The sequence below is a fragment of the Hemicordylus capensis genome, chromosome 6, assembly GCF_027244095.1.
Source record: "Hemicordylus capensis ecotype Gifberg chromosome 6, rHemCap1.1.pri, whole genome shotgun sequence".
Taxonomy (NCBI): Eukaryota; Metazoa; Chordata; class Lepidosauria; order Squamata; family Cordylidae; genus Hemicordylus; species Hemicordylus capensis.
In genome coordinates this window covers 35280626-35303547 of record NC_069662.1, presented here as the reverse complement: position 1 = coordinate 35303547, position 22922 = coordinate 35280626, and the positions used below count along the sequence as shown (strand labels likewise).

The 22922-nt window shown below is 48.3% G+C and overlaps 1 protein-coding gene across 1 annotated transcript in view; it reads right to left on the bottom strand.

The window, feature by feature from the left end:
• SHANK1 (SH3 and multiple ankyrin repeat domains 1) overlaps nt 1-22922 on the bottom strand; it is a 143186-nt gene that overhangs the window by 13495 nt on the left and 106769 nt on the right. Inside the window, exons 19-24 of the mRNA XM_053260515.1 lie at nt 22333-22341; nt 21856-21879; nt 21576-21632; nt 19468-19592; nt 11802-11904; nt 4969-7372 (exon numbers count right to left, since the gene is read on the bottom strand). Of these exons, the coding sequence (XP_053116490.1) occupies nt 4969-7372; nt 11802-11904; nt 19468-19592; nt 21576-21632; nt 21856-21879; nt 22333-22341 (2722 nt within the window). The remainder of the gene's footprint in view (nt 1-4968; nt 7373-11801; nt 11905-19467; nt 19593-21575; nt 21633-21855; nt 21880-22332; nt 22342-22922) is intronic.

Sequence of the window (22922 nt, the reverse complement as noted above, 5' to 3'; positions counted from 1 at the left end):
TCTAACACAAACTCCCACACCTTTTCCTTCAAGGATAATCCAAGCCCTTGACCATTTCGCTTGCCTTTCTGTACCTTCTTCAGCTCTATTTTATTCCTTTTTGGTTGACTCTGACACAACTCTAAATACTCTAAATGTGGCCACAATGTAAATTGATAAATAATGGCCTTGCTGTTTTTTACTGACAGGAGAAATAAGCTAAAATTGCATTTCCTGTTCCTGCTATATAGAAATAAATTATATTTGGGGACTGAAATTCATTGTGTTTTCAGTAATTAAGCATGAGTTATAGTTCTGGAGGATGTGGTAGTATCTCTCAACAAAAAGACCCTTTATTGTGCAAAAGAAAAAAAAACTTAAAAGTTTATATACATAAGATGTTTCGGTGTAACACACCATCCTCAGTTAAGCACACAAATAAGCACAGATAGTAATCTTGGTAGTAATCCAAGCAAATAGTTAAAAATATAAAATATTTTAATATTAGAATATAGGCTGTTTTTCCCCATCAAACTAAATATGTCTCTTTTCAGTCAGTTGACAGAAGTTACATTGTGGTTGTAACTTAAGAATCCTGACATTAATTTGTATGAAATGCATCGGAACCAGTTCAAAGTGGCTGAACTGGTCACCAAACCAGTTCAAAGAGTTTCAATCAGAACCAAACTGGAAAGTTTTTAAAAAGAACCTAAACCATAAGTGAATGAATCTGAACCAGAAATGAACTCAAAAGTTAATGGTTCAAGGCACAGTCCTGACATATTAGTGTTTTGGTTTTTTTACATGCAGGGAGTTTTAGTCATGGAGGAATGTCTCCAAGAATATATATTTTAAAATCTGAATAGGGCTTCCCTGGCCTAAATCCAGAGAATGTTAGTCATGCTTACGTTCCACTGAAATTAGTGGGACTTAATTTATTCGTGACTAACTTGTCACATTGATTTCAATGGTTCTTAAGCATGACTAACTTCTCTGAATTTAGGCCCTTGAGTTGATTCATTATTTTTTAAAAAAAGGATCCTTGAAGGCCACCCTAGCCAAATCACCTCTGCATGATCAGCATCTGGTGGCAGAGGCCTTCTTCTACATACAGTATTGTATAGTATTGTAACCTGATTGTTCAAATAAAGCAAGATGACAGAAGCCTTGAGGCTTGGCTTCATAATGCCTGAGAAGGGCGAAGCCGCGTGCAGAAGAAAAGGGTTTCCTCAGCCATGGCTGCTCTTTGATACGTGCACTGCTGATGCTATTCCTTCTAGCCCACCTTGGGCACTGGGAGAAGGGGAATGCCTTCCATGTGGCAACTGTAGGTCCTACTTCAAAGCTTGTCTAGTGATAAGAGAGAGCAGACACACATGCTAGGTTTATAAGAGGAAAGGAGGGGGGTGATCCCCATTTTGTCCTTCCTTGCTTTAATCAACTCAGGGATGTTTGTTCTCTCAACCCCAAGTCCATTCCTTTGCCATTTGTATGCTGGTACACCTGGCTCCTGACATAACACACTACACCCCTCCTTCCCAGAAAACCCAACGCTGATGGAACCTTCTGCTATAGCCCACTAGACTTCCCCCACCCCTGCCAAACAAGAGCCCAGCCTTTTCTCTCCCACAAATGTCAGGAGTCCCAATTCCTGGTTGATCTCTCTGACACCCCCCTCCCCAAAGACAAGAACATCTTGATTATGTGCGGTGGGCATATGGTTTCAACCTTCTTGCCGCCCAGTCCCATTGCATCAGAGGAACCACCGTGAAGTTGCCTAGCACAGAGGTGGCTGAGGATGAATGACGGAATGGAGCAAATAAAAGTCAGCGATGTGACTGCACTGAATGGAGGGGACCACCAACCCACAGTGCCTGGGCCTCTCTGAATGTTTGTGCCTTCAAAGGCACGTGGACCCATGCAGTGCCTATGGCCCACTTTGTGGGTGCAAAGCGAGGAGGAGGAGCTTGCCAGGGAGGAGCAACCTCAGCAAGGAAGGAGACAAACCAGGCATGGAGGATTCATGAGGCAGAAGCTGGACAGGTGTAGGGGTGTGTGTGTGTGTGTGTGTGTGTGCAGGTGTAGTCGAGGCAACTAGATCCCACCAGTGTTCCCTCTAACAGGGATTCCCAGATGTTGTTGACTACAACTCCCAGAATCCCCAGCCAAAGGCCATTGCAACTGGGGATGCTGGGAGTTGTAGTCAACATCATCTGGGAATCCCTGTTAGAGGGAACAATGGATCCCACCGGCCCAGGATCCATCACACCACACTCCACACCCTCTCCGAAGAGCCCACAAATCATAGCCCCTCCTAGTGTAACCTGCAAGGGGGAGTGGCTTCCAAACTGAAAACATCTGAGGATATCTTATACTGAACCAAGCTAATAGTCCACCTAGCTCAGTGTTCACTACACTGACTAGCAGAAGCTCTCTAGAGAGCTGGTCTTGTGGTAGCAAGCATGACTTGTCCCCTTAGCTAAGCAGGGTCTGCCCTGGTTGAATATGAAAGGGAGACTTGGTGTGTGAGCACTGTAAGATATTCTCCTTAAGGGATGGAGCCGCTCTGGGAAGAGCAGAAGGTTTCTTCAAGTTCCCTCCCTGACATCTCCAAGAGAGGGCTGGGAGAGATTCTTGCCTGCAACCTTGGAGAAGCCCCTGCCAGTCTGTGAAGACAATACTGAGCTAGATAGACCAATGGTCTGACTCAGTATATGGCAGCTTCCTATGAGATGTAGACAGGGGTCTTTTCTAGTCCTAGCTGGAGAGGTCAGGGATTGAACCTGGGACCTTTGAATGCAAGGCAAGTGTTTGGCCACTGGGCTATGGCCCCTCCGCTAGGGTTCCTCAGAAATTTATTAGGGATTTCTCAATAAAAAACATCAAGACTAGTGGACAAGCTTCCTTAGTTTGTCCCTTAATGCCAATGGCTCCCCACAATGAACAGCTGTAGCCAAGTCCTGTATCCAGGCTCACTTTTAAAACGAACGCAGGTGCAGTCATCCACACCAACACATGTACAAGTGTATAGACTGCTGAATGCAGCTGCCACATAATGAGGTCACCCACACAATCACAATCTGTGCTCTACCTGGGTTCGGGAGCTGCGTGTGCTCCCAATTTTTGGTTGTGTGGAAGCAAGCTAAAGAGGAAAACTTGGGTAGAAGTGCTTGTGTGGAAGCAAGGTAGGAGGAAAAGCTACCAAGGTTTTCCGCCTACCTTGCTTCCACACAATCACTTCTACCCAAGTTTTCCTCTTACCTTGCTTCCACACAACCAAAAAAAGCCATATTTTCATGTGGCACAGAGCTCTTCTGGGAGAAGGAGAGGTCAATTAAATCCCTTCTTCACACATAAATAGTGGAGCTGATTTAGTTCAGCCCTTCAGAAGCACCAGCTAGTCTGGATGTCCACCAGTGGCTGACATACTGCACAACTTACATGCATCTTGCGACATGATGTTTGTGCAGCTGCATGAACCAGGGCTGCCCAACTTTGGCCCTCCAGCTGTTGCTGGACCACAACTCCCATCATCTCTCACAACTGGCCACTATGGCTGGGGATGATGGGAGTTGTGGTTCAGCAACAGCTGGAGGGCCAAAGGTGGGCAGCCCTGTGCTAAATGCAAGAATTGTATGAATGAAGTTGCCCAACTGATGGCCACAGGAAAGAATAGGTATCCATTGCACATCCTGTGCAATTGTGCATAATGTTGCACAGTACGTCAACCACTGGCCCCTGACTTCCATTAGCAATAAAACCTGTGGCTAGTCGGGTTAGACCACAAAATGTCAGGCATCTGGGGAGGAAGGAGCTTCACAAAAATGAGACAGTAGTTTCGTGTCAGAAGAAATGGCCCTGAAAACGAGAAGCCAAAGTGAGGGCCTCAGAAATTCTTCCTTGCTTGGCCTAAGTGAGGGTTTCAAAAGTGAGGGCCAAAGCTCCATAAGGCAAGGTCTGGGTAGTTGGCTAAGGGGCTGCCTGACCACTCCTGCCAGTTTTGTTGACCGGACCAGGAAGCAGAATACTGCCTTGTCCTCTTCTCAAAGAACTCGTGACTTCCTCTCCCAGCTTTGGTGACTGAATGCACTGAGGGCCAATGAGCAACCCCCAATTTTGACCAAAGCAGAAAGCTAATTAAACACGGGCCACTCAGCAGGCCTATGTGGAGCAGATCCCTCCCATTTCTACTGATCTGTCTTTATCTAACCGAAACTGACCATGTCCAGTTGTGTTCTCTGCACATTACAGCAGACAAACACATGTTTTTAAAGATGTTTACAAACAACAGAGAATTGCAGTAACTCGCAAACTCCCTGGTGCATGTGCCCATGGCTTTTTATGCCAGAATACATGACTTTCAAAACTTGTGCTTGTCTCCCCGATTCCTAGGGATTTAGCACATTGCACACTCCATATCTGACATTGGGGGGAAATCCTCCCCTGTAGTTGGCCTCAGTGTCTCTTTCTGAACACGCCTGCAGAGACACAACACAACAGAGAAGGTCCACCTTGCACATGCGAACTGCGCACATACACACACAGAGAGGCTTTGTGGTCACTGCACTATTCTGGGATGCAAGTGCACAAACATGCACAGATGGGTCAATCTGTTTCCCTAGAGGAATTTATCTGCATTATGCGGGCACGCAAAAGCGACTGGGGCATAAACGGAATGGTCAGCGTGCATACTCAGGTATAAACCAGCGACAGGGTGAGCATATGCACAAAGAGGCACCGTGTGTGCGTACCCTTATCTGAACATGAAGTGTGAAGCACTCCACACGGCGCACCCTTGCCCTGCACATATCAGCACACCAAACAATGTAATGGTGGTAAAAAAAATCAAAAAAATCATAAAAAGCAAGCATTGACGGGAGAATGAGAAAAGGAGACAAACCCAACTGAAACACGAGATGCAGCATGCACGGGGCCGGCTTCCTGCTTCCTGTTCCTCCTCCTCCTCCTCCTGCTCCATTCGCCTAGTACCTTTGCCTCTGCAGAGAGCTGGGCCTCTCAGAACCGAAGGAAGCCACTGCGTCAGGCGGCCGTGACCACGACACACCACCCATCTGCTGTAGCTTGGTGCTCAGCTCGCTGATGATGCTGGCCTTCATGGTGGACATGGGCGAGGCCTTGGGCTCCTCCCATGGCAGCGTCGGAGATTTCCGTTGCAGCTCTTTGCCGGGCTCATTGGCTGCTGGCTGCTGGTGGTAGGGTGGGGCGGGCGTGAGGGCAAACATGTTCTCTGTACATGCTGAAACTGAGATGGTGGAGCTGGTGGGGGTAGCCACCGGCAAGCGGCCTGGGAACGGCCGGGAGCGGAGCTTGGTCTGGAGCGGGCTCTTCTCCGCCCCACCCCCGCTGCCACTTCCTCCGCCACTTCCCCCAAAAGCCTGCCCATCCAGATAGGTGATGTAGGTGTCCAAGAGTTCTGTGCCTTCCCCAGACATGCTGGACAGCGTGGAGACGCTGCTGATCGTCTCCAAATGGTGGTCACTGCTGCTCCGACTGTCCACCTCCTCGATCCCCGAGTCGGTCACGGCTTCGGGGGCCTCTGCTGCAGGGATGGCAATGGATGAGACAACAGAAGAGAAGTTGACGTGAGGGGCTTCCTTGGTCTCTGCAGCTCCGGCTTGGGTCAGGGTGGCCACCTCACTGTCATAGGAGGTCAAGCTGGAGGCAGTGGAGTCTAAGGTGGCAGGGGCGGGGGGAGCGGCTGGCGGGGCCATTGCTGGGGGCAGTTCATTGGCAGCTTTAGGGGGAGACTCAGGCTTGTCAAAGCTATTGGAAAATTCAAGGGGTGGTGGGAGAGGCTCTGTGAAGACAAACTCATCATCGACATCAATGGAAGGGGCAGGTGGTGGCAACACTAACAACGGAAGCCCGTTTTCCTCAGTAGCACGCTCTGGTGGCACTGCAGCGACCTCGACTTTCCCGCCCTCGTGACTACCTTCCTCCTCCTCCGTCGGGCGGCAGTTCTCCACGAAGCGCACGTGCAACTCCAGCTTTTCTCCTTCCTCCGGCCGTTTTTCCCAAGGCGCGGCTTTGGCTGAGGCTGGCGGCTGCTGCTCAGGTGAGTGATGCCGGGGGCTCTCCTGCTCCTTCCGTGGCGATGCAGGCCGCTGGTGCTGCTGCTGCTCTGGCGTCCCCCAGAGGCGCAGAATGGAGTTGCCAGGAGACTCCGTGGTTTTAGGAACCTCTCCAAACCGCGGTGAGGATGGGCGCGAGTGCCTCTCGTCTCGGCTCTCCTGCTGGGACTGGGACTCCTTCAAGGCCCGCTCCCGTGCCACTAATGCCAATCCCAGGGGGGATCCAGGATCCAAAATCTTGCCAGTTAGTGGGTGAATGAGAGGTGTTGAATGGGGCTGAAGTTGTGGCAGGAAACTGGAGCACACAGAGGTGAAGGCGCTGGTGGTGCTGGCTCCGTACGCTTTAGCGGCCCGTGACTGGAGATAAGCAGAGGTGCTTCCGCTACTACTGCTAGCGCCAAAGCCGGGTGCCATGTTGAGCTGGATATATGGCTCGCTGGAGAACATGCCTTCATCAATGGATTTGGAGTGGCGGAGACGGGGCACAGGTGCCTGCTGGGACTCATCGTCCGGCTGTTCGGTGGAAAGGAAGAGGGCGGACTTGCGACGGGCCTCGCTGTACCACTCGCGGTCGCGTCGGGCAGCCCCAACCAATGCAGCCCCAAATTGGCTGGTGAAATCCATACTATTGTGGAGCTGGAGGGATGGGACAGGCACGGCTGGCTCTGGTTGGCTCTCCGCCTCCATGCTGCTCCCTTGGCTGCTGCGCCCGCTGCTGCTGGTCGAAGGAGCTTTGATTATGATGGTGGGGATGGGGATAGAGCTCTTCTCAGGTGGGATGGTTGACGGGGCCTGTGAAGCCGAAGGCTGTACCTGGGAGGTGGCGGCACCACTCTGCTGCTGACGCTGTTCATCCTCCACTTTGGTCTGCTTGACCAGCGGCCCCTTCCGGCGCATAGGCTTAGTGGGAACGTACATAGCAGTGTTGGTGGCCCGCGGGGGGAGGTTGTAGTAGCGCAGGTCGGGGGTGTGTCCCCGCCAGCCCCGGGCCGTGGACCCCTCGGCCCCCTGCTCAGACTCTTGGCGATACAGAGACATCTTGTCACGGGCACGGGGGGATGGCTCGTACAGCGGCTCCTGGTGCAGAGAAGCCGAATATAACTTGGCCTCAGCGCTGGGGTTGAAGGTTGAGCGGGCTGAGGGGGTAACACGTCCAGATGCTGAGGGAGAGGTGCTGTACGGGGGGTCAGGTGGGGAAGTGGTGGGAGGTGGGGGAATGTCATCGGAACCAGGGACTGAAAGGCTGCGGCTGAACTTCATGGGAGGGGGAGCGAGGTAGGGCTTCTCATCTTCAGCCGCTCCTGCGGAGGGAAACAATTGAATACATCACTGAATAATCCTCCCATCCCTCCACTGTCTAACCCAGGCTTCCCCAAACTGCGGCCCACCAGATGTTGCTGAACTACAACTTCCAGCATACCCAGCCACAAAAAATTGTTTCTAGGGATGCTGGGAGCTGTAGTTCAGCAACATCTGGAGGGCCGCAGTTTGGGGAAGCCTGGTAACCCATAGCTTTTTAACATGTGGTACGTGTACATGAGGCACAGGCAGGGGGTACAGGATGAGGGGGAGAGGGGAAAGAAGCCTAGAAATTCCTGTCCAGAATCACTGTCTGTCTGACCCTCTTTTACAAATCTCTATCTTGCACCAATGGCAAAGCCCCTGGTGGCGCAGTGGTAAAACTGCCGCCCTGTAACCAGAAGGTTACAAGTTCGATTCTGACCAGGGACTCAAGGTTGACTCAGCCTTCCATCCTTCCGAGGTCGGTAAAATGAGTACCCAGAATGTTGGGGGCAATATGCTAAATCATTGTAAACCGCTTAGAGAGCTCTGGCTGTAGAGCGGTATATAAATGTAAGTGCTAAGTGCTAAATCATTTCCTACACCTGTAATGTGCGGTACTTTAGATTTCCCAGCAATACTTTGGCATTCAGCCCTCTTAGCTCTGGCCAATATCACTTCTAGTCCAGGTACATACCTGAGTTGTGCACTTCTGCTGCAAAAAGTGGCAACTCTGCTCACACAAGATCAGACATCTGCCATTCACTGCTCTATATACACAACGCTTTCCCCAACATACAACACACTTTGTAGTAAATATAAAATCCACGGGAAAACTGAAGTACTTCTTAAATATTTTAGAAGTTAGGGGGTACTTGCTTCTCAAAAGGTTGAGACATACTGGTCTAACCCAACAGAAATCCCTCTTGGCCCTTCAAGGTGCGGATGCAGATGAAACGGTAACAATCCACTCCCATTACAATAACTACTATGGATATTTATATACCGCTTTTCAACAAAAGTTCCCAAAGCGGTTTACATAGAGAAATAACAAACAAAACAAAACAAACAAACAAGAAAGATGGATCCCTTTCCCCAAATGACTCACAATCTAAAAAGAAACGTAAAACAGACACCAGCAATAGCCACTGGAGGGATGCTATGCTGGGGTTAGATAGGGCCAGTTGCTCTCTCCCTGCTAAATAAAGAGAACTACCACTTTAACAAGGTGCCTATTTGCTCATCCCAGGGAACCTCTTTATTCCCATTGATGGTACGGTCCCATGAGACTGGAAGACTAAGAACATGTGTTCTTATTGTTGGGTTGTCCAGTAGTGGGTTGTCCAGAGATGGGGACGTGGGGGCTGACTCTGGGGCAGCTATTCCAGTGGTGGTGGGGAACAGACAAAGATATGGCACTAGTAGGTCAGTGGGCCATTACAGGGGAAGGGAATTCAGAACTTTATTTGCTGTTTCCCCTTCCAGCAGGCCTACCACCTCTTTGACCTTGGAGAGCAACCCCAACTTATTACTCTGTGATGCCAAGTCGATCCAAAATAAGTCTGAGATCATCCATGACTTGATTACGGATGAAGAAGTTGACCTGGTGTGCATTACAGAGATCTGATTGGGAGAGGCCAGTGGTCCGGTTTGGTCCCAGCGCCTCCCAGTGGGTTACTCCGTGGTGGAGCAGATGAGAGGATGTGGATGGAGGGCAGTGTTCCCTCTAAGGTGTGCACATGCACGCAAGGTTTTTTTTAATGTCAGCTCAGTTAATTTTAAATCCTACTCAGATTGAATCAGGAAAGCCTCATTCTGAATGCACATGCACACACACTGCCTGGATACTGCCACCCAGAACAAAACTCATTCTGCACAGAGACGAAAAAAATTAGAGGGAACACTGCTGGGGAGATAGGGTGGCTGTGGTCTATGAGAATACCATCACCCTTACCAGGATCCCTGTCAGGGAATTGGCCTATATTGAATGTGTGTTCCTAAGTCTAGGGACCAAGGACAGACTGGGACTTCTGTTGGTGTACCGATCACCCTGCTGCGCAACCGAGTCCATAACTGAGCTGATGGACCTGGTTGAAGAGATGGCATGGGAGTGGCCCAGGCTGTTGTTGGTGGCTGGCTTTTGAGTGGGCTATGGGGTTGAGACTGCCTTGGTCGGCCTGATGGATGATCTCCAATTGGCTTTCGACAGAGGGAGTGTGACTCTGCTGATCCTTTTGGGTCACTCGGCGGCTTTCAATACCATCAACCATGGTATCCTTCTGGGTTGCCTGAGGAGGGTGAGATTGGGTGGCACTGTTTAAAATGGTTCCATTCCTACCTCTCTGGCAGATTTAAGATGGTGTCCCTTGGAGACTGCTGCTCCGCAAAGTGAGAACTAAAGTATGGGTTCCACAAGCCTCCATACTGTCTCCAATGCTCTTTAATATCTACATGAACTGCTGAGAGAGATCATCAGGAGGTTTGGTGCAGGATATTATCAATATACTGATGTCACCCAGATTTATTTTTCCATATCATCAGGAAATGGCATAACTTCCCTAAATCCCTGCCTGGAGGCGGTAATGGCCTGGATGAGGGATAACAAACTGAAGGTGAATCCAAATAAGATGGAGGTACTGACTGTGGGGGGTTGGGAGCTGAGAGATGGTTTAGATCTGCTGTTCTAGATGGGGTTAACACTCCCCCTGAAAGAGAAGGTACGTCACTTCGGAATGCTCCTGGATCCAAAACTCTCTCTGGTTTCTCAGGCTGAAGCAGCGGCCAGGAGCACTTTTCATCAGTTTCAGCTGATACATCTGCTACGTCCATTTCTGGAGATAAATGACCTTAAAACAGAGGTGCATATGCTGGTAACCTCCAGCTTGATTACTGTAATGCACTCTACGTGGACTGCCTTTGTACGGAAACTACAACTGGTACCGAATACAGCAGCCAGACTGGTCTTTGAGACAACCCGAAGGGACCATATAAAACAGATTTTAAAATAACTGTACTGGCTGCCAATAAGCAAAATATAAAGTGCTGGTTATTACCTATAAAGCCCTCAATGGCTTGGGTCCAAGCTATTTAAGAGAGCGCCTTCTTTGTCATGAACCCTGTCACTTATTAAGATCATCAGGAAAGGTCCGGTTATGGTTGCTGCCAGCTTGCTTGGTGGCGACTTGGGATTGGACCTTCTCTGTGGCTGCTCTGGGGCTTTGGAATATGCTCCCTGTTGAAATAAGAGCATCTCCTTCTCTGTTTGCTTTTAGGAAGACCCTCAAGACACACCTGTTTTATCAGGCATTTAACTGAAATTACTTTTAAACGGTTTAATTTGCTTTTATCTTATGATATTGTTTTATGGAAATTGAACTGTTTTTATTCTATTTTATATTTGTTGTGTTTTTAATTCTGTACACCACGTGGACATGCACATATCAAGCGGTATAAAAATATACTGCTATACGGAGAGATAAGAAGGTCCAAAGTTCTGCCTAGTCGAGCATCCCGTTTCCTCCAGCGAGGCCAATCAGTGTGAAGCCCACTTTTCCTCCTCAGCAACTTCTATTCAGTAGCTTACTGCCTCTGAACCTGGAGGCAACATATTGTTATGACAGCCAGTAGCCATTGACTACTCAATAAGCCATGTTACAATAAGCACTGCAAATGAACTTCATTTGATAAATGCATGGATAACATGGCCATTTTACCCAAGACCACACACCCTAGAGAATCTGACCCTCCCTTTCTCTTGAGCACTTCTAAACGCCAGTTTGAGACACATTCAGTGCTGATTTCCATGGGGGACATTGCTTGCCATATACATGACGTATGTGCCATCCCATATTTTTCTAGCACAAATAGCCCTCCAATCTGCTGCAAAGGTAGAGCAACATCCCCACCCCCACCCCCAGGCTTTGTTGCACAGAATGCAGCAGTAGCAACTGTGCACATCAGATCCATGTGTAGACACTAAAGTACATGGGTGATTTTCTGGTGGGGCAATGACCTTCTCTGGGTGAGGAGGGGATTTGCTCCCTCCCCTCCCTCCCTCCCTCCCCACTTCCAGCCCCTGGTGCTCCCAGGGCTCCCCACTTGTCCTCTCTTTCCTCCCTCCCCACTTCTCCTGTCCAGGCTGCTGCTGTCCGTGCCTCCAGCAGATGCTCTCTCTCTCTCTCTCTCTCTCCTCGTCCCACCACCAAGAGAGGCACCAGAGCTGGTGGCAAGTGGGGCTAGGGACAGCAGAGACTGCACAACAGTGAGGGTGCAAGCGGCCAGGGTGCACGTGGAGTGTGTACACAGCCCACACTTCCTCTGGATGAAATGCAGTGTGCAAACCTACCGATCCTGCTGCAACCAACTTTCTCGTCTGGAGAGGCTCTCTCTGTCCTCCTCTTCCAGTCTTATTGCAGAGCCTCTTTCACTCTCCCCCAGACCCCAACTCACCAATGGATTTCTGGCGGAGCATCATGCCTGGGGGATGACTCGTCGGTAGGTATGATGGGCGCTCGTAACTGGGCTGGCCAAGATGGTGCTGCTCAAAACCAGGCTAAAAAAAAAAGGTAAACAAAGAATTAATTAGGCAGGAAGGGCGGATGAAAAGACAGAAGCAGAGAGTGCAGACATCTCCATTTCCATCATCAAACACTTTTTGAGGTGTTTAGAACATATAATACATTATTTCAGTAACGTCTACAAGAAACCTCTCAAGACCTGAATTATTAGTAGGGATGGGCCTGGACCGGTCTGGACCTGGGCGGTCTGGTTCGGGTGGGGGGGGTGCCTTTAAGAGTGGGGGGAGGGTTTACTTACCCCTCCCGCTGCTTTCCCGCTCTGGCGTGCACGTCACAAAGACGTGAAGCACGTGCACGATGTGCGCGCATGCAAAGGACTTCTGGGAGTTTTTAATAGCGACAGTGGGGAAGAGGCGGCAGGGAGGTATCCTGCTGCCCCAATTACTTCTGAAATTACGGCGCCAGAGCGGGAAAGTGGCGGGAGGGGTAAGTAAACCCTCCCCCCCTTAAAGGCACCCCCCACCCCAGTGCCGGACCGCAGTTTGGCGGTTCCGTGCACACCCCTAATTATTAGTCTCACTTTGCAAGTGGAATGAACAAAGGGCCAGAGACTATACATACATACAGCTATTTATATACTGCTTTTCGACTAAAGTTCCCAATGTGGTTTACACAGAGAAAACAATAATAAAGTAATAAGATGGATCCCTGTCCCCAAAGGGCTCACACAGTCTAAAAAGAAACAAAGTACTTGTAGACACAAACAGCAGCCACTGGCGGGATGCTGTGCTGGGGCTAAATAGGGCCAGTTGAGCTCCCCATTTTGAAAGGTGCCTCTTTGCTCAGTTAGCAGGACAATAAGCTCATCCACTTGACTACTGGCAGGGTAGGAGAAGCACCTAGCATGGGTAGGAGAGCCAGGCATGTGCCTGATTTTTGGTCATGTGAATGCAATCATCAAGTGGCAGAACCAACCAGAAGGATGGAGATGTCAGAGCTGCAGAGCCATTGGGTAGCAGTGGCCATAGTGTGATCCAATTCAGCATATATGCAAGTGGAGAATTGTCAAGGAAGTCCAACACAGATGCATTGCATTGGACTTCAGAAGACAAAACTTCTCAAAAATGAGGGGACTGGTAAAAAGGAAGCTGAAAGGGAAAGTCCGGATGGTCAAATCACTCCAGAAAGCATGGAACTTATTTAAAACCACAATACTAGAAGCAAAGTTGGAATGTATTCCAAGAAGGAGAAAAGGAGAATGCCAGCATGGCTAACAAATAGAGTCAGGGAAGCTATAAAAGGGAAGAAGACTTCCTTGAGAAAATGGAAGTCCTGCCCAAATGAAGAGAACAGGAAGGAACATAAACTCTGGCAAAAGAAATTCAAGGAGACAATAAAGGATGCAAAGAGAGAGTTAGAGGAGCATATAGCTAAAAGTGTCAAGGGGAATAACAAAAACCTTTTAAAATATATCAGAAATTGAAAACCTGCCATGGAAGCGGTTGGCCCCTTAGATGGTGAGGGTATAAAAGGGATTATTAAGGAGGATAAGGAGATTGCAGAGAAGCTGAATGAGTTCTTTGCATCTGACTTCACAACGGAGGACACTGACTACATATCCTCTCTGGAACTGAGCTTTTTAGGTTTAGCGGCTGGGCCAATTTGAGGTGACAAGGGAAGATTTTCTAAACTGTCTTGAAAAACTAAAAATTAACAAATCGCCAGGGCCAGATGGCATCCACTCAAGAGAAGGAACTCAAATATGAAATTACTGATCTCCTAGCAAAAAATGGACATTTTCACAATGGAGGGAAGTAGGAAGTGGGGTTCCCTAGGGATTGGTACTGGGGCCAGTGCTCTTTAACTTGTTCATAAATTATCTAGAAGTTGGGGTAAGCAGCTAAGTGGCCAAATTTGCAGATGTCACTAAACTATTTAGGGCAGTAAAATCCAAAACAGATTGTGAGGAGCTGCAAAAAGATCTCTCCAAACTGGGGGAGTGGGCGACAAAATGGCAAATGCGGTTCAATGTAAGCAAGTGTAAAGTGATGCATATTGGGGCAAAAAAACCCAACTTCACATATACACTGATGGGATCTCAGCTGTCGGTGACTGACCAGGAGAGGGATCTTGGGGTCGTGGTGGACAGCTCATTGAAAGTGTCAACTCAATGCGTGGCAGCTGTGAAAAAGGCTAATTTCATGCTAGGAGTCATTAGGAAGGGGGTTGAAAATAAAAATGCTAATATTATAATGCCCTTATACAAATCTATGGTGTGGCCGCATCTGGAATACTGTGTACAGCTTTGGTCACCATATCTTAAGAAAGATATTGTAGAACTAGAAAAGGCAACCAAGATGATTAAGGGCCTGGAACACCTTCCTTATGAGGCTAGGCTACAGCATCTGGGGTTCTTTACCTTGGAAAAGAGGTGACTAAGGGGAGACATGATCGAGGTGTATAAAATTATGCATGGGGTGAAGAGGGTGGACAGAGAGAAATTTCTCTCTCACACACACAACACTAGAACCAGGGGTCATCCCATGAAACTGAAGGTTGGGAAATTTAGGACCGACAAAAGGAAGTACTTTCTTACACAGTGCATAACTAATCTATGGAATTCTTTGCCATGGGATGTGGTGATGGCCACCAGCTTGGATGGCTTTAAAAGGGGCTTAGAGAAATTCATGGAGGACAGGTCTATCAATGGCTATAAGTCTAGTGGCTGTGGGCCACCTCCAGCCTCAGAGGCAAGATACCTCTCAATACCAGTTGCAGGGGAGCAACAGCAGGAGAGAGGGCATGCACATACCTCTTGCCTGTGGGCTCCCCAGAGGCATTTGGTCGGCCACTGTGTGAAACAGGATGCTGGACTAGACAGGCCTTGGACCTGATCCAGCAGGGCTGTTTTTATGTTCTTAAGGTAGGAGAAGCAGTGTGTGAACATGGGTGAGGCAGCACCTGGGTAGGACGGCTTCTCCTCCGATCTTGATAAAATGCTGGGGACGGAACCTGGTTAGGGTGTCTTCCTCCTACCCAGATTCCACCTCCCACGCTCCTCTCCTCCTACCTTGATGTTTGCAAGCACACGATCAAGAATTGGGAGTGCACACAACTCCCAAAGATGGGTAGGATGCCTGTCCTACCCAATTCCTGATCATGTGAACTGCCTTAATGGCTTGCCTAAGGTCATCTAATGAATTCATGGCTAAAGCGAGATTTGAACTACCCAGCTCACATCTTGCTCTCACCGTCACTACAGTGCCCTTAAGATACGCAATGCTCTTAAGATACGCCTCCACTGTGATTGCTATGCTGTTGAGTCCATTACGCTGATCTAACTTTACCAGCAGAGGGGCCAAAACAGGGTGGTGATAGTGGACATGATGTGGACATAGCAGACTTGCATCAAATCCTATACTCTCTGCCTAACTCCGTTGCCCCGGGTGCAAATCAAAAATCTCCCACTGAATCCAGTAGACAGCCAAAATATACTTCCTCTCCAACATGACAGTGTCTAGAATTTAGACTCACTGTTCAGCCCAGGAGTGGATCAACCAGGGTCCCCACTGTATGTGTGTGTATATGTTTGTTGTGTGTGTGTGCGCGCGCGCCAAGGGGATGCAACCACACTCACCCACTATTCACCTCCACTGTAGTGCCCGCCTGCTTGACCCCAGCAGCCTCCACTCACTGCCACTGTTGCAGCCAGCTTGCTCCTCTTTGTCAGCTGTGATGTATCACAATGTAGCATCGCTTGGTCCTATTAACCCTGGGATGGGCTCGTGCCAGGCGGTGATGTAATTATAGCCAGTTGTGGCCAGCAAATGGAAGCAAGCTGGCTGTGGGGATGGGGCCACAGAGGCCAGTGGTGGGCAGCTGCAGTGGGGAGGGGAGCTGTGGTGGGTGGGGTGGTGGTAGCAGTTGCAACTCACCCCCCCAAAGTAGATACAGGCTTAGTCAATGTCGCTATGCCTGCCACTGGTGCAGCCAATCAAGGCACCCTCAGTTCAGTATCTAAACCCCTGGCAGGGAGCCCGTAACTAAGAGGACAGACCTCTCTGGCCTTATGTTGTACTACACTCATGACAGCAATGATGGAGAAAAGCCACTTTGCACCACCAACCTGGCCTCACAACATACAGTGAGGGAAATAAATATTTGATCCCCTGCTGATTTTGTCCGTTTGCCCTCTGACACAGAAATGACCAGGCTATAATTGGAATGGTAGGTTTATTGTAGCTGTGAGAGACAGAATAACAACAAACAAACCCTCAAAAGCCCAGTGCCCAAAAGTCAGCGATGGATTTGCATTGTAGTGAGGGAAATAAGTATTCGATCCCCTATCAACCAGCAAGATTTCAGGCTCCCAGGTGTCTTTTCACTATATGCAGGTAATGAGCTGAGATGAGGAACACCCTCTGTAAGGGAGTGCTCCTAATCCCAGCTTGTTACAGTACCTGTATAAAAGACACCTGTCCATAGAAGCAAGCAATCACTCAGCTTCCAAACTCACCACCATGCCCAAGACCAAAAAGCTGTCGAAAGATGTCAGGGACAAGGTTGTAGACCTGCACAAGGCTGGACTGGGCTACAAGACTATCGCCAAGCAGCTTGGTGAGAAGGTGACTACAGCTGGCACGATAACTCGCAAATGGAAGAAACACAAAATAACTGTCAATCTCCCTCGGTCTGGGGCTCCATGCAAGATCTCACCTCGTGGAGTTACAATGATCATGAGAACGGTGACAAAGCAGCCCAGAACTACACGGGGGGAACTTGTCAATGATCTCAGGGCAGCTGGAACCATAGTCACCAAGAAAACAATTGGTAACACACTACGCCGTGAAGGACTGAAATCTTGCAGTGCCCGCAAGGTCCCTCTGCTCAAGGCAGCACATGTACAGGCCCGTCTGCAGTTTGCCAATGCACATCTGAATGATCCAGAGGAGAACTGGGCGAAAGTGTTGTGGTCAGATGAGACCAAAATCGAGCTCTTTGGCATCAACTCAACTCGCTGTGTGTGGAGGAGGAGGAATGCTGCCTATGAGCCCAAGAACACCATCCCCACCGTCAAACATGGAGGTGGACACATTATGCTTTGGGGGTGTTTTTCTGCTAAGGGGACAGGACACCTTCACCGCATCGAAGGGACGATGGATGGGACCATGTACCGTCAGATCTTGGGTGAGCACCTCCTTCCCTCAGCCAGGGCATTGAGAATGGGTCGTGGATGGGTATTCCAGCATGACAATGATCCAAAACACACAGCCAAGGCAACAAAGGAGTGGCTCAAGAAGAAGCACATGAAGGTCCTGGAGTGGCCCAGCCAGTCTCCAGACCTTAATCCCATAGAAAATCTGTGGAGGGAGCTGAAGGTTCGGGTTGCCAAACATCAGCCTCGAAACCTTTCTGACTTGGAGAGGATCTGCAAAGAGGAGTGGGACAACATCCCTCCTGGGTTGTGTGCAAACCTGGTGGCCAACTACAAGAAACGTCTGACCTCTGTGATTGCCAACAAGGGTTTTGCCACCAAGTACTAAGACATCTTTTGTGAAGGGATCAAATACTTATTTCCCTCACTACAATGCAAATCCATCGCTGACTTTTGGGCACTGGGCTTTTGAGGGTTTGTTTGTTGTTATTCTGTCTCTCACAGCTACAACAAACCTACCATTCCAATTATAGCCTGGTCATTTCTGTGTCAGAGGGCAAACGGACAAAATCAGCAGGGGATCAAATACTTATTTCCCTCAGTGTATTCAGAAAGAGCAGATTGCTAACATCGGTCTTCTCAGAAGCCTTGCAAGCACCCCGCTTAGGACTTGGCACACAAATACCAATGAGAAACTTCTGCAGCCATTATCCCAGCTGGGAATGGAAGGACAGTGCACCAATACAGGTAAGCAAAGGGGTGATGGTGGTAGTAGTAATAGTAGTAGTAGTAACAGCATCCTGCCTTGTAATTCGTGCATGCTGACAGTGCAGGGGGACTGGTTAGCAGGGCTGCTCTGGTCTATTTTATTTCAGATTTTCTTCTTCCCAACTCTTATGCTGGGCAAGCATAAAGAGCCCAACTAAGTTTTGTCAATATAATTGGAATGTTGACACAAAAGGACCTCAAAACTGATCAGTATGGCTATTTTTTGTCTAGGTGCCAGACACTAAGGAATCTCCCTCAGAGGGTTATTCTTAGGACTCCAGAGGGCTGTGGACACATATAAGGAAGTTCTAGAATCTTAACAATAAAAAAAGACCAGTGCAATCCCTGAGCTTACCTAATACAAAGCTTATCCAATATGGCCAAGTACAGAGAAGATCTGCCAACCCAAATTATCTATAGCTTATATAAAGGCCTTTTATTCTGTTAGCATTATCCCACCCATTATTTTCTTGACTGGTCTAGCTTGTGGGAAGGCTAACATCTTTCATTCCCAAAGTCTCAGTGTATAACACAAATTATATATATTTACCATTAGAACGGTAATAAAACACCTAATCTTCATTTAGCACTGAGGCTGCTAGAAGGAAAATACCAACAACCACATTTGTAAGAATATGGATGGGTTAACACATAATGTGGAACCTACTTGCTGAGCCGTTAACTAGCTTGTCTGTGACTGTCTGAACCCACACCAAGGCGAGAACACAAGGGTCTGAACTGCAACCCTCATTTGGGCTGCAAACCGAAGATGTGTAATCAAGATTTGAAGCTGGTCTGCCAAACCTGGGCACTTCCCAGATCACACACTACAACAGGGGTAAAATGCTTCAGCTTGGCAGGATCATATTGAAAATGATCCCCAGAACTTCAAGCTCGTACAACAGGAAAACACCACGACTTTTTTGCGACACACATGCAACATTGTAGCACTATAACACAAAGACAGAATCTGAAAGAAAACATCGGAAATGTGGATGGCACCTTGCTGTCAGCACAGAGACTGCAGTGTCACAACACAGAAGTACGGAAGCACTCTTAGCATATCCGTAGTGGCACTGTTGTAGGGTTTAATCTGGAAAGCGCCCAGGTTCTGCTCCCACCGAGGTGTGCAGAATGTCTGAACCCACACTCTTCATGAACCTCTAGTGCTAGGCACACCTCCTTTGCTATCAGACCAATGGCTGCAAGGCGGGCTGATAGCATCCAGGGCCTCACTGAGAGGTCCAGCCAGGAGACATACCTCTGGCTCAACTTGGCTACTTCCAACAAACGGAGGCAAGCAATCCTTCACAGTGCCAGCTTCAGATTCCCTTAAGGTCACAGGCTGGGGGAACCTCAGGTTCCATGTTACATGGGAACCTGACCTATATTGTATGTCAGTTTCTATCTTTGCATGGCAAAGCATCAATTCTTTAAAACAACAACAAAAGACAAAAGCCAGACCTAAGGAGGAAGGATGCATGTGGTACAGGAGATGGGGAGCGCATAGCCTCAAAAAGATTTTTTTTTTTAAATGGAACCAACTGAACAAAAGTCCATCAAACTGTGAAACAGTAATGAGTGTGTCCTGTTCCGCACCCCACAACACCGGTCTCAACTTTTAAGGTCATAGCTTGATGGGTGCTGCTGGGGTGGACTTGGTTTTTCTCCCTACCTCAGATGAGAAATAGTTCTTGACAGTGCCCCGGGACTTTCCCAGGGAAGGGAGACCTCCACTTCCACACCCATCACCTACGCTGATAGTCTGTTGAGCTGCTGCCAGGATCTCATCCAATTTATCTGCAATGAGGGGGAGGCAGAGAAAGACAAACTGATCACAAAGGGAGAAAGATTAGTGTCGTTCCATTACAATTCCCAGAAAGAACACCCCACTACCCTTTACCCATAAGGTTCAGGAAGTCTTCTTTTTGACTGGTCTGATCCTAAGCAGGAAAGAGAATCCATGAATCCTACTGCCTTGCCTTCCTGTACTAACTACTAGACTATGCCAAGGATGGGCCAACTTCCGTCTAAGGTTACTAAAATCCTAAGGATTACTAGAATCCTTGTGGTTCACCAATGTGTTTTAAATTTACAGAAAGAAAGAGTGAACTCTCCAAAACAACCAATCCATATTAATTAATCTTAAACAAGCACCTCTGCTTATGAAGGCAAGTCAGACCACTGGTCCATCCAGCTCAGTATTGTCTGCTTTGACTGACAGCAGCTCTCCAAAGTTTCAAGCAGAGAGATATTCTCAGTTTGGCTACCTGAAAATGTTTTTAACTGGAGATGTTTGGGATTGAACTCAAGATCTTCTGCATGCAGGATCCTCCTAGTCCAACATTCTTTACCAGAATGCCACCAACCAGGAAATGCCAGATGGTACTCTGGAAGCAGGCCCTTTCTGCCCATTCCTGCATTAGACTAAGAACATAGGAAGTTGATTTATACAGAGTCAGACCATTCCTCCATCTAGCTCAATACTTACACCAGGCCAGTTCAACTTAGGCCCCCAGCTATTTTTGGCCTACAGCTCCCATAATCCCCAGCCACAGTGGCCAATAGCCAGAGATTATGGGAATTGTAGGCCAACATCTGCAGGAGGACCGGAGTTGAGCAGCCTTGGTCTACACTGATATGTAGCAGCTCTCCAAAGTTTCAGACAGGAGTCTTTTCGAATGACTCAGCCCTACCTGGAGATGCTGGCAGGGACTGAATCTGGGACCTTCTGCATGCAAGCAAAATGCTCTGCCACGTATTTATGGTCCCATCCCCTAGACTACACTCTCCTCCTGAGAAACTCAATAAAGTTTGGGTTGCTCATAACCATTTAAAAAAAATATTAATCTTCATATCAATAATTGCTGGCACTTTTATCTCTCTTGCTCATCACCACACTAACCCTTTAAGGCAAAAACTAGGACATTGAGACATCACAACTTGCCCAAGATCACCAAAGGAGCTCAACATGGCCAAGCTGGCAAGTAAAATGGTTTCTTCCATTTAACTCCCTCAAGAATGTCAACTGAGAGAAGATGAATGTTACCATGTCAGAGAGACACGAGTTGACATTTGGCTAGATGAAACAAAAACAAAAAACCAAATGTGGCTCATTGACCAGTCAAATATTGTTAGATAACAGTAAAATATTTAATTTATTAGAGCAAATTTTTCTAGTTACAAAAACTATTGTTTTCCAGAAGGTTCCAGACTAGTGATGGATGAATTCCCTGCCAGTTTAATTTGTAATTAACTCCCCCCACCCCACCAAACTCTCTTGCAGAACTCTCAGAAAAAACTCATTCGGAATTCTCTGAGCATTTGTAATTTGGTGCACTCATGGGAGCTACCTGCCAACTCTCTGTTGGTTCCTCTTTTTCAAAAAAACTACTGGAGGGGGGAACAGCAGCAGGGAAGGCCTTTGAGGAGAGCTTGTAGCTGTGGCAGAGGATAATATTTAAGGCCTGGATGTTTTACATGGAACATCTATTACTACTGGAAAGTCAAAGAAATAGAGGCCCCGGGGTTCTCAGCTCAACGGATTGAGCCAAGAGATTCTGACTCTCCAACATCCATTGATGCTCCACCTGAGCATCCAGGCCTTAGAACTGAGGCTTCCTCTGCCAGACTCCATTTCCTTCACAAGAATAAGTTTTGAGGAAAGGGGAGACTGGCGGCGGGAAGTCCTGTCTGGCACGGCAGACAGCTGGTGCTGAGGAATGGACCTTTAGCAGCTGGGCCCAAGCTTTGTTGGACACAACTTGGAATGATTATACTCACTCAAAGCCATCTGATAGACAGTCCGCTTCTTATCGGTCCCCAGCGCTGGCTCATAATCTGCAGAGACGACAGGAGGGGAGGATAACGGGGATGTGGGGGTGGACTGGTGGTGGTGTGTCAGGGAGGACCGGTTTGCGGAGCTGCGCGCACAGGGGTGGTGGGGCGGCAGCAGATGGGAGCAGTGGTGGGAGAGTGCAGAGCAGGGTAGGGTAGGAGGCAATGAGAGATAAGCAGGTGGGTCAGTGCATGTGCGGAGGGGTGAGGAATGTGCGACACTCACCTGCTTTCTTCTTCCAGGGGGAGACTGAACAGTGGGAGGGAGATAGTAAGAGGGGAAGAAATTAGCACTTCCACTGGGTGAGGGTCGGAGAGCTGGAAATGAGGCCTAGAACCCATTACACTGCAGTACTGGAGGAAATGGCATGATGATGGGGACCAGATTTGGGGGGAGCAGGGGAACAGCAAGAAGGACCTGGAGTGCAACTAGGGATAAGTGACAGGCAACCTTCCTACTGCCTCTCCTCACGACAAAAGGATCATGGAGAGCACTGAATAGAACCAGACCAGGGCTTAAGATGGAGAGACCTGCCTTAAGCAACAAGGTAAATTACGATAGCATGAAGGGAAGGGGACATGAATCCCCCTGCCTCAGTTCCAGAGAATACTGGAAGATGTGTGTGTCTGTCTGTAATCCAGGCAATAGTCTCCTTATTACTGGGGCAATTCTGGGGTTGGGGAGAGAGGGGCAGGAACTCACCTTTTTCCACTGCGATTGATCAAGATTTTGATATCCCAGGCAGCAGGAGATAGGCAAAAATAAAGACGATGGAGACAGAAGAGAACATATTACTCCCCCACTTTCCACAAGGTTCCATAAAACCGAGAGGTCTATGTTTGTGCACTGATACGTCTTACAACTAAACTCTCAAAAGTTTTGCAACCAGCATAAAAGTGATTGGCATGCATGACTCAAATAAATGTTATATAATTTTCGGATTGCATTCCAGCTGCAAAAATCAGGTTTGAGGAGACCCTGACTTTTGGGGGGAATGTTGCCTCTCTTAATTCTGCAAACCCAACCCATGACAATGAAACTGGGATTTAAGAAAAGCGAAACAAACAAAAAAAGCAGTCCAAATTCTGCAAAAAGATGCCTGCCTGCTGTTCTTTTTACTGCACAACATTATGGTTTTTAGCATAAATTCCAGGCCCAGTTCAGACATCTAAAACCTTCTCTCGGTGATGTACCTCAACTACCCCAGAAACACATCTAAGTGTGAATCCGTGGGATGCCCACGGATACTGTTACAGCTTCCTGAGCCTAATTTCTCCCATTATGGCACCTCC